Source organism: Gavialis gangeticus, unplaced genomic scaffold (genome assembly GCF_001723915.1).
Source record: "Gavialis gangeticus isolate Ggan-Ray unplaced genomic scaffold, GavGan_comp1, whole genome shotgun sequence".
NCBI lineage: Eukaryota > Metazoa > Chordata > Crocodylia > Gavialidae > Gavialis > Gavialis gangeticus.
This window is the reverse complement of record NW_017729008.1, coordinates 42720518-42731931: the sequence shown is the minus strand read 5'-3', so window position 1 is coordinate 42731931 and position 11414 is coordinate 42720518. Positions and strand designations below refer to the sequence as shown.

At 42.6% G+C, this 11414-nt stretch overlaps 1 protein-coding gene across 1 annotated transcript in view; it reads left to right on the top strand.

The window, feature by feature from the left end:
• LOC109292276 (carboxypeptidase A2-like) overlaps positions 1-10664 on the top strand; it is a 16514-nt gene extending 5850 nt beyond the window's left edge. Inside the window, exons 3-11 of the mRNA XM_019509666.1 lie at positions 717-851; positions 1758-1856; positions 3192-3293; positions 6083-6184; positions 6770-6880; positions 7455-7545; positions 8539-8738; positions 9842-9926; positions 10434-10664. Coding sequence (XP_019365211.1) covers positions 717-851; positions 1758-1856; positions 3192-3293; positions 6083-6184; positions 6770-6880; positions 7455-7545; positions 8539-8738; positions 9842-9926; positions 10434-10621 — 1113 coding nt within the window. The 3' untranslated portion in view covers positions 10622-10664. The remainder of the gene's footprint in view (positions 1-716; positions 852-1757; positions 1857-3191; positions 3294-6082; positions 6185-6769; positions 6881-7454; positions 7546-8538; positions 8739-9841; positions 9927-10433) is intronic.
• The last annotated feature ends 750 nt before the right edge of the window (positions 10665-11414 follow it).

Below are 11414 nucleotides of genomic sequence, written 5' to 3'. Positions count from 1 at the left end.
CCCAATAAGGTGGTCATCCAACCTCCTCTTAAAACCCCCCAGGGTGGGAGCCTGCACCACCTCACATGGAAGCTGGTTCCAGACCCTAGCCGCCCTGACCGTGAAGTAGCGCCTCCTGATGTCCAACTTAAACCTTCCCTCCGCCAGCTTGTGACCGTTGTTCCTGGTCACTCCTTGCGGCGCTCGGGGGAACAGGGACTCCCCCAGCGCCTGCTGATCCCCCCTAACCAGTTTATTTGAAGCTTTCTTCTCCATGTGACATGCAGACAACAACACTAACTTGTAACAAGGGTGTTGTGAGGCCAAATTAACTATTATTTATATAGTAATTCGAGAGGCAGATAATGGATTATGCTGTAAATGTGAAATGGTACATGCTAAATAAGAGTTGCATTCAAGGCTTTAAGGGGTATTGGTTGTAGCTGTGTTGGTCTAAGGACATAGGCAGGCAAGTTTCTTTGGGTAAATCCAATATATGTTATTAGACTAATTCAAATAGTTGGAAAAAATATATTTGCAAGCTTTCAGATACAGACACTCTTCATCAACCTGATGAAGGGTTTTTGTACCCAAAAGCTTGCAAAGAAGAATTTTTCCAACTATTTGAGTTGGTCTAATAAAAGAGATCAGATTTACCCAAAGAACCTTGTCTGTCTTGAAGGCTTTAAGAAATATTTAAGAAAAATGACTGCCTGACCGTTTTTTATTCTCTTCAGCTTGATTTCTGGCTGCACCCCTCGAACCCAGCACTTCCTGTGGATATCCGAGTCCCCTTTGGCAGCCTCCAAGCAGTCAGAGCCTTCCTGGGGTACCACGATATCAAGTACTCTATTCTGATTGAAGATGTGCAGGTAGAAAAACTTCATTGATGCATGATTTATCCCGAAATCTTGTGAAAAACAACTCCTGATCTCACAACCTGTAGCTCTCAGTACTGCAGGGTCTGGTCAAAGTTCTTTCCTTCATATGGACAGCTCCCTTTCCATTTCTTTGTAGACTATGTACTAGGTTATTCATAACTTAATCAGTTTTGTTAAGAATGATGTTGGCACCTCTCAGACCATGACAGCCCAAAACCAGCATGTGAAAAAAAATCTCTCCATTGGGTACAGAACTGAGAGACCTTTAATAGGATTGCCAACTCTGTATCTATTCTGGGAGGTTTCCCGAACGCCAATGTGCCCACAACACACAATGTGAATGTGCCTGGGTATATCAGTTATGGATTATGGTGTGCCGACTTTATGTCAGGAAGGCAAATGTATATTATTATTACATTTTAAAATCCCCTGGACTACTGTATAAATCAGATTCAACATTTTATGTTTATTTTAATGAATGCCCTATCATTTATCTCCCGGGTGACCCTCAGCAATCTCCCAGAGATTTATATCTAAATCCTGGAGACTGCAGGGCAATCCTGGAGAGCTGACAACCCTAACTCTTAAAGGAGCAGTTTCAACATAAGACCTAACTAGGTATTAACTCTCTGCAGTAGCAACATGCTCCTTTTCCAGACCTGCCAACACTATCTTCATTCATTGTGAATGTGGGTCTAGAATCTAAACTTGTGATTTAAATTACCAGTGATGTTATCTGTTTTATAGATGAATTCAGCAGAAACAGCTGTTCTGCAATTGTGGGTAGTACCTGGGATTGTCGATAAGAGTTTTTGTGGAATGTCCCAGGGTTGACACTTGATTATATTCCTGCCAAAACTCCCAGGTTTTTCCTTAAATTTGGATGGTTTGTTTTAGGTTATACTAAATGAAGAAAAGCAAGAGATGATCTCTAACCAGCGAAGGGAACGTAGTAACAGTAATTTCAACTATGGAGCTTATCATTCCTTAGATGCCGTAAGTAGTTCAAGTTCACCCTTTTGGGAAGAGCGTGTATTCTCTCCTTCTTTTGCCAGATATTCCACTCAAACACGTTTTATCTGCTTCACAGCCTCTGCCAGTAATCCTCATTGCTGACCTGAAGAACCCTTGTTATTCGAGCCTTGGGTTTCCACTTATTTCTATCAGTGCAACTTAATTCAGGCTTGCAAGATCTCTTTTATGACCCGGGCTCCTACACTATTAGGCTAGGACTAATCGCATTAAGTGCTCTCTTCTGGTGCTGCAAGACCCTGGATTCCTGGGTAAATGTGGCCTAACCTGTTGCTGCAGTTACTGTATGCCTACCGTATGTAAAAGTGGGCTCCTGTATTAGATTTGTTTGGTGATAGGCAGCTATTAAGTGGCATATAACCCACCCTTATTTTATACAGTTTGAACTCTAGGTGTACATTCTTTTCCAGTTACAAAGGGGTTCATTTTGATCTCACTTGAGCTGTTTTTTTACCAGTGTAGCTCCAATGATTTGTAGAATAACTGCAGCTTTATCTTGGCATGACTGAGATTAGCATTAGGCCCACTAAGTGTGTGAGAAAAATGACTTCATACAGTTTTCTTCTGTGACACTGACTTAAATTGCTTTAATGATCAATGTAGAGCTGGCACGCTACCCCAGGAATGAAAGCTTTGGCCTTTGGCTTGGGACACGTGACACCACACAGTATCATGCAGGAACCTCACTCTGGCCAACAAAGAGTGACGCTGTTGAGCTCTGGAGGAGCCAATCCTAGCCTTTCTCAGCTAAGGGAGATGCCTCTCGTGAAACAGAGCTTTGGAGGGCAGAAGTGGAAAAGCAAAAGGGTTGATAATGAAGGGATCCCCTTCTCAAAAGTACACAGGGCAAAGTGCTTTTTATGTGGATTATCCAAGATAAACTATATCTCAAAATTCTCTGAAGAATTAGAAAATTTTGGCATCAACGTTGATAGACAATCAACAGAAGGAAAGAAAAAATGCAGCCATATAAGGAACAGGAGAGGTGTTTCCAGAAGAGAGTGGAAAGTGAATGGAGAAATAGCCAGAGGCAGAAAGCAGCAAGTGCAGTGGAGACAAAGCTTTTGAATCATCAGGAAGTTTTAAAAAATGGGAAAAGCAATTTTGAACTAGTACCTGAAGTAAACAGAGTTTGATGATGTGGCATTGTTTTTTGGATGTAGGAATGAGCAGCAGCACTGGCTGCATTGAAGTCAGGGGTGTGAGATTTGGAGCTGTCCTGAATGATGAAAAAGTATTTTAAGAGGCATTCGTACAATACAATTCTCTTGATTACTTTACTGTTACTTTCCATTTTAGATTTACAAAGCAATGGATGATCTTGCAGCTGAGTACCACGGTCTTGTGAGCAAAATCCAGATTGGAGAGTCTTATGAAAAGCGGCCCTTGTATGTGCTCAAGGTACCTTTCCTATGCAGAGATAATAATAATGATATTACACTCCTTTAATCCCGTGCAATCCAAAACTTCCCCAAAGTGCGTATGTCTGCCTCTATCTCTACATATTTTTATGTATGAGAGAGATCACTTCACCCACCTCTAAACTGAAGCCACCTCAGAAAATAAATGAGGCAGCTCGTTGGCAGAGGTAAGCAACACTCACTGATACTTTCTGAGATAAGAAGTTAAGAATAACTTTTGCCCGCTGCTAGTGCAGAGAGACTTAGGGAGATTAAATTGAATTACTTGTGCTGAAATTTGGCTAAGACACTATGCCAAGATTCTGAATCTGGTAAAAATATGCTCTGGAATCTGTAAATGATTTTATATGTCAGGTTTTGCAGCACTATGAGAAATATGATGCTAGGTTTGCACCAAACAAAGAAGAACCAGACTAATTCTTTGTCAGGTTAAACTGACAAATGAGCTTTCCCAGTTTACCCAAGCCCAAAAGGGAAAGCCACTGCAGTGCCTGAGACTGAGCTGCTTGCTTAGTTCTTATGTGGCACATAATCAACCACATACCATCATTTAGAACAATTATGCATGCTTTAAATTTCTGGAGGATTATGGATGCCTAATAACAATTATTAATAATGCAACCATTTTGGATTGATGAAGATGGTTAGGGACAGAAATTACACATAAATCAGTATAAGTGATCAGAAACCGGTTCAAGTCTGTAACACAACAGAAATTCAGTGCACATAAACCACTTCCAAATTGGCTGAAACTGGTTTAAGATGAACCTGGATAGATTCAGTATCAGACTTAACTGATTTACATTAAATCAGTTTTGTGAAATTCTGTCCAGATTCAAGTTAATTCACAGTCCCCCAGTATCCCAGGATGCTTTGCATCTCCCCCGCAAACTCCCATTCACAGCTTGGCCCAACTGTCTGCTCCATCCAAGCAGGTAAGCATGCTCTAGCACACTGTAGCTTCTGGCGTAGGCCATTGCAGGCATGTGGCTCCATTTCCAGAATCAAAAATGCATGTCTGTTTACTTACTTATCAGTTCAATTTATGCAGTTTAGATTAACCAGCAAGGATTGAATCAATTCAGCTCAAGCTTTTTGACTGTCTGTACTTAGCCAATATGTTCATCTACAGCAGTGCTTCTCAACCCACAGACCATGGGCTGCATGTGGCTCAATCAGCCCACTGCTGCGGCCCATGTGGCATCCTGTTAAAACAATTTTTAAATAGATGCACAGGGGATGCATCTACACAAGACACTTTACTGCAAAGTACAGTAGCGTAGTTGACTGTGCAGTAAGTATGTGTGTCTGCATGTGCTTACTGCACAGTAAACCTTGCTACTCACAAGTAAATTTGTTACCTGCAAATGCAAGTAGCAAATTTACTTGCAATTACTAACTGTGCAGTAGTGCTCATGTAGACACCTGACTGGGAGTAAATCTGCTCCTGGTCAGCTGGCCACCAGGGGGCAGGAGATTGCTCCCTACCCTCAGGAGCTGCCTGCTGCCAGGGTGGGCTCTGCCATCAGAGCCTGGGAAAGGACTATGTCCCTCTGCCCTTGCAGCAGAGAGCTTGAAGCCCCCCTGCTCTGAGATCGTGATCGGGGGTTTGGAGATCCTTATCTCATAGCACCAGTTCCATGGCCATGGGGCCAGTGCTTGGAGATCCTTATCTCCTTATCCTTATCTCTCAGGATCCTTATCCCTATCTCCCAGTGCTGGCTCCGCAGTCACGGAGCTGGTTCTGGGAGCTCTCTGCTGGCAGGGGATAGGGATCCTGTTCCTCACTCTGGCCCATGATTGCGGAAATGGGCGGGGAACAGGCTGTCTAGTCTGTTCCCCACCCAGCTGTGTCATCACGGAGCTGAGCAGGGAACAAGCTCTCCAGCCCCTGCCCTGCAATTGCAGAGTGGGAGCTGGGAACTGTTCCAGTCAGGGGCAGGTCCCAGCCCCACAGCCTGATCAGGTGATAGTAATGAGCCCTCAGCTGGGTGGGGAATTCCTGCTAGCTGCCCCACCAGCAGATCAGGGCAGGAGGCTGGGACGTGCCTCTCTGCTGCAGCTCTTTCCAAGTCCCCTGTCCCGTTCAGGAAGCTGGGGCTGGGAGCTCCCTGCTGTTGGGGCACAGGGACATTGTTCCCTCCTTGGCAGCAGGCAGCCCTCTGGGGCAGGGAGAAATGTCCCAGCCCTGGCTAGGAGATAGCTGTCTCCTGGCCCCATTCTCCCTGCCAGCCCCTGGGTGAGCACTGAGGGGGTGGGTAGAGCTCCCCCCTGGCGGTAGCAGGAGCCCACTGCAGGGCCCCAGGAAGTGAGAGCTGTTTGCTGCCATGAGCAGCAAATCTGCTCCTGCTTATCTACATGTGTAGATGCCTGCCCAGGAGTAAACTGCTCCTGGGTCTAATGCACATGTAGACACATCCAGAAACTAAGTTGTGTGGGTGTGGCCCACATAACACGTTGAGAGCTGCAAGTGTGGCCCACTATGGCAAATAGGTTGAGAACCACTGATCTACAGGCATAGAGGGCAGAAAGCTGATGTAGCGAGAATGAACTTCTAAAATGTGGCAAATTAAACATTAGTGGTATAAAGTGACATCACTGAATCTGATTCTTTATTCTATTACCATAATCTAATACCATGTAACTCCAGTCAGACCTGTCATTGTCAGTGATTTCAAATAGTTCAGATACAAAAAGAAAGAATGTTACTGTGAGGGGTGGAGGACACATGATAGTGAATGATCTTAAAGTTTACTTTTCATTTGGCAGTTCAGCACTGGAGGACCTGACCATCCCGCTATTTGGCTTGATGCTGGTATCCATGCCCGAGAGTGGGTCACCCAGGCCACAGCACTGTGGACAGCTCAAAAGGTCATTTCCAACACAATTTACTTTGTTTTGTTCTGGAAGGGGTGCTGAATACTACCCATTGCTACCTATGTTTGAAGAAAAAACTTACCTGTACCCATCTTTGAAGCAAGAGTGTAGGAATATTATCCTGGAATCTTGATTCCCATTTCTCCATTTGAAGTACTACCTCTACACAATTGTAGGACATAGACAATAGACACAGTCAGAACAAAATCCTGGAGATTGGGTGCCTCGAATGAGAGAATGACTTTTCAAGTGCTTCTCCTTATTTGTCGTCATCAGATTTCACTGAGGTGAATGGGGAAAGTTCACATCTCTCAGAGTCTTTGTTTCAGCCTGAAGACTCATGGAAAGAGCCTTGAACTGGGACAGTTATCTTTGCTAAAAGAAAGGCCAAAGAAACCCAATTAGTTTTAAACAGCCTGAATTCTGCTAAAAATTACTAAGGCACTGATGAAATGTTGCTGAGTTTCACAACTCCAACCCTGTGCAGTCCAGCCCCGGTACATAATTTTGACTGGGTATACATAAAGGAGAAGAAACACGTGTGTTAATCATATTGGAATGTACTTTGTCTCCACTTAGATTGCATCTGAGTATGGGAATGATCCATCTATCACCTCTCTGCTAGACACAATGGATATTTTCCTGTTGGTTGTCACAAACCCTGATGGATATGTTTACTCTCATGCCAAGGTGAGTAATCACAGTAGGTGCATCTACACAAGACGCTAACTGCGCAGTAGCTTAATAATGCTGCACAGTAGTGTGCCAGGTAAATCCCATGCTAATACGCTACTGTGCAGTAGTATTAGGCTACTGTGCAGTTAGCATCTGTAAAAACCCATGGACCAGCACTACTGTGCAGTAGCACCCATTACTGCACATTGATTTAGTACTTGGTTATCCAAGTACTATACTTAATGCACAGTAACTATGGCTCATTAATGAATGTGTAGAGGCACCCAGTGTAACTATTTCCATCTCCAAAGTGAATGGGGTGATTTTGGGGGCTGTGAAATGATCTCCTAAGCCTCCTCATAAAGTTTCCATGTAGGAAAACACGTTCAGCGAACACATATTTTATCATGAATCACACAAGAGAGGGGTCACAAAAACCCCACCATTGTGTCCTACCCTACATTCACTAGAGCTTCCACTGTTTCCTTTGGCCCATCCCGTATAGATGAATGACAACTATTTCTGATTAGAAAATTTAATATAATTGCCACCTGTTGCTCGTTTTGAAACCAGGATGTCTCTGTTTTAGAACCGTATGTGGCGGAAGACACGCTCCAAGGCTGCTGGGAGTTTGTGTGTTGGAGTTGATCCAAACAGGAATTGGGATGCAGGCTTTGGAGGTAGAAGCAGAATTTTCTTTTACAGATAGAATCACAGAATCATAGAAAACGAGGGTTGAAGGGACCTCAGGAGGCACATCTAGTCCAACCCCCTGCTCCAAGCAGGATCAGCCCCAGTTGTTACTGTGGAAGCTACTTCCCTTCCTTTTAAATAGATTCCTCATCTCACAGGAAGGCAACCCCAGAAATAAAAAATCATACAGCTGAAATGTCTTCAGTATGCCAGGCTAGGAAGAGCATTTAACAAATCTACTAGGTTTAGGGGCTTTTACTTAGTGTGGTCCAACTCTCCTCCTTCAGTGCAATCCAGCTTGAGTTCTGCTGCATATTCACAAGCTGCTGATCCGATTAGCATGGCCAATAGGGATTCAGGTGAATATATTATTTTTAGTACTGAATATATTGACTTGGAAGGTTTCTATTGCTATTTTTAAAATAAAATTAGATGGATAAGATCAAGTATTTCCAAATGTACTTATTTTTCTATTTGTATTTCTGCACCCACTGGGACAGGGAGAATTAGCAACTCATACATTGCTGTTTGCTTAAAAGTTAGTGGATCACATTCTAATCTTTATTATACTAGTATAAATCCAAGGTGATTTTGCTGAAGCCAGTGGAAGTATTCCAGGTATACAATTATGTAACTGAGATGAGAAGCTGAGTCAACATCATAAAGAAGGCAGAAATAAAAATTTTAAAATGTGATAACTATCACATCTCATAAAAGGAATTTCTTATTGCTTGATTGTCCATGAGAAAAAGTGTGTTTGAATTATCTGTAAGTGATAACCATATGTCTGTAACTCACTCTTACTCTGTGTAAGTGTTTTTGTAGCAACTCCCAGTATACTGTTTTTCCTCAACAGCAGACCTGATTTTAGCTATCTTGATGAAAATACCTGGCAAATCCATTTTTGTGTCAGTCTGCTTTGAATCCCCTTGCATTCTGGTTTTACAAGTTAGCCTTTTGGCTCTTTCTTTCACCAACAGGTCCGGGATCCAGTGATCAACGCTGTTCTGACTCCTACCGTGGACCCCATGCCAACTCTGAAGTGGAAGTAAAATCTATTGTAGATTTTATCAAGAAGCATGGAAACATCAAAGCCTTCCTCACCATCCACAGTTATTCCCAGCTCCTGATGTATCCCTATGGGTATAAGTGCACCAAACCAGCTGATTACAGAGAGCTGGTGAGATACAACCGCTTCTTGATCCTAAGCCTTCCTCTTGTATTGTTTTCTACATATAAGTGTTAATCAAGTGCTAATGTGAAGTCATCAAGACAGAAAGCATGGGCTGAACATGTAACTGAAATGAAAATGTTGCACCACAAAATGTCTTTAAAAAGGAAATTTTTAGTCATATATAAACAGGGAGCATTCCCACCCGGTACAGTAACACATTCCTGATCTAGTCCACACTTCCTTCCTGTCTCATCTTCCTGCATTATGAAAACACTGACCATTATAAAAAGGATAAAAATAATATTAATTTTGTTAATCCATTAAATATCAATCACATAATCAAAGAAAACTAGGGCTGGGAGGGACCTCAGGAGGACATTTAGTCCAATCTCCTGTTCAAGGCAGAATCATCACTGTTTAAACCATCCCAAATAAGCAGTTGTCTAACCAGCACTTAAAAACGTCCAAGAATGGAGATTCTGCAGCCTCTCTAGGTAATCTATTCCAGTGCTGAACCACCCTTAGAGGTAGAAAGTCCTTCCTTATATCTAACATTAATTTCCCTTGCAGCAATTTAAGACCATTACTTCTTTTCCTGTCCTGTGTGGACACAAAGAATAGTCTATTACCCTCCTCTTTACAACAAACCTTTTTTGTACTTGAACAAATCCTTTTTGCAGTTGAAGAAATCATGTTTCTCACATAAACTGAGCAATAGCTGTTGGAAGTGAGGAAGAAACTTCAGATTATTCCATAACTGACTATGGGGCTTTGTTGCATCTCCTTCTAAAGCCACTGCTAACTGCATATTGAACTGGATGAACTACTGAAAGATCGAATAAGGTCATTCCTATAATTCAGTCTGCCTGCAACTTGAATCCCAATATATTATAGGTGTTGTGAGTGCTTTACTATTCAGCTAGACAGCAGTTAAGAAATAAGTATGTTTAGTATAACTATATTTCAGTGGGTTGGGGGTAGGCTGTCAATCAGTTTGGATCTTCTTTAAATGATGTTCAGGAAGGTGAAACACTCCCTTTTTTTAGTTTGAACATTTCATCTTTTTAATAAAACTTCTCTCTGACTCATCCATGCTTCTTCTCCTCTAGGATACTGTGGGGAAAGCTGCTGCTAATGCTCTGACTTCCCTGCATGGCACCAGCTTTAAAGTGGGGACCATATGCTCAACTGTCTGTGAGTATTTAGCAATTCAGAGTTTGCTGGGTTATGCTGAGGGAAGGGCCCACTCCCCATTGCTTTAGGTGGGGTCTTCAACACACTAAAAGGTCCCCCTGTGTAACGATGCATTGAATGGATCACACCATCAGTCAGACAGAATCATGGGGCTGAAAGGGATCTCAAGGATCATCTGGTCCAACCCCCTGCACTAATGTAAGAATGCTACTCTTGAGTCTTTGACCAGTCAACCTGACTTGATCCCCCACAGGCAGACCTAATGCCTGTTCCATATCTGTGTTACCATCATAAAGCTGATGATAGTACAGTAGCTGCCATGCACATGCAAATCTACTAAACTGTTTCACTTCTTCATATAGGGCCAGACATGGTTCTAAGCACTCTCAGCTCAGATAGATATCACTCATTAGTTGGTAGAGGTGGACACAGATACAGACCATTTCAATATAGTATCTACTCAGTGAGGTTTCTCTCTAACTCTGTCTGTCTCTCTCTCTCTTTCAGATCAAGCCAGTGGAGGCAGCATTGATTGGAGCTACGATTTTGGCATCAAGTACTCTTTTGCCTTTGAGTTGCGAGACACAGGTCGTTATGGTTTTCTTCTGCCAGCTGATCAAATCATCCCAACTGCAGAAGAGACCTGGCTGGGTCTGAAGTCTATTATGGAACATGTGAGAGACCATCCATATTAGAAGAAGGGGGGGGACCCAAAAACCTTAGTCCTTTGATATGTTAGAGAAAATGGTATTAAACCCTTTGTACATGCAAACTACTGCATCCTTACATAAAGATCTCTAGTTGCACATCATTTTGTCCTGACTTTGGCATTTGTACCTATAAACTTTCTTACACAGTGACACAAATTTTAGGACTAGGCCATCAGTGGATGTCACATACCTTCATTTCAGCAAGGCTTTTGACACCGTCTCCCACAACATTCTCACTAGTAAGCTAAGGAAATACAGTCTATGTGAAAGGACTAAAGTAGATACATAAGTGGTTGGTTATGTTCAACAAGTAGTCATCAGTGGCTCAATGTCCATTTGCAATGAGGTAGTGAGTGGGATTACCCGAGGTGTGCCCTGGGTATTGTTTAATATCTTTATTAATTATAGTACGATGGGCCTGCGTGTGTGCTTACCAGATTTCCAGATGATACCAAGTTGTGTGGAATTGTAGACACTCTGGAGAGTGGGATAGGACTCAGAATAACCTACATGAACTAGTTTGAAATTATTCAAATGAAATTCAGTAAGGACATATGCAAAGTCCTGTACCTGGGATGGAAGTATCACATGCAGAAGTACAGACTGGGGATAGACCAACTAGGTTGAAGTCCTGTAGAAAGAGACCGGGGGTTACAGCGGATGAAAAGCGGAACAAGAGCCAACAGTATGCTTTTGCTGCAAAAAAGTCAATAGTGTACTGGGCATCACTTGCAAATCAAGGGAAGTGATTCTCCCGCTCAATTCAGCACTGGTGAGG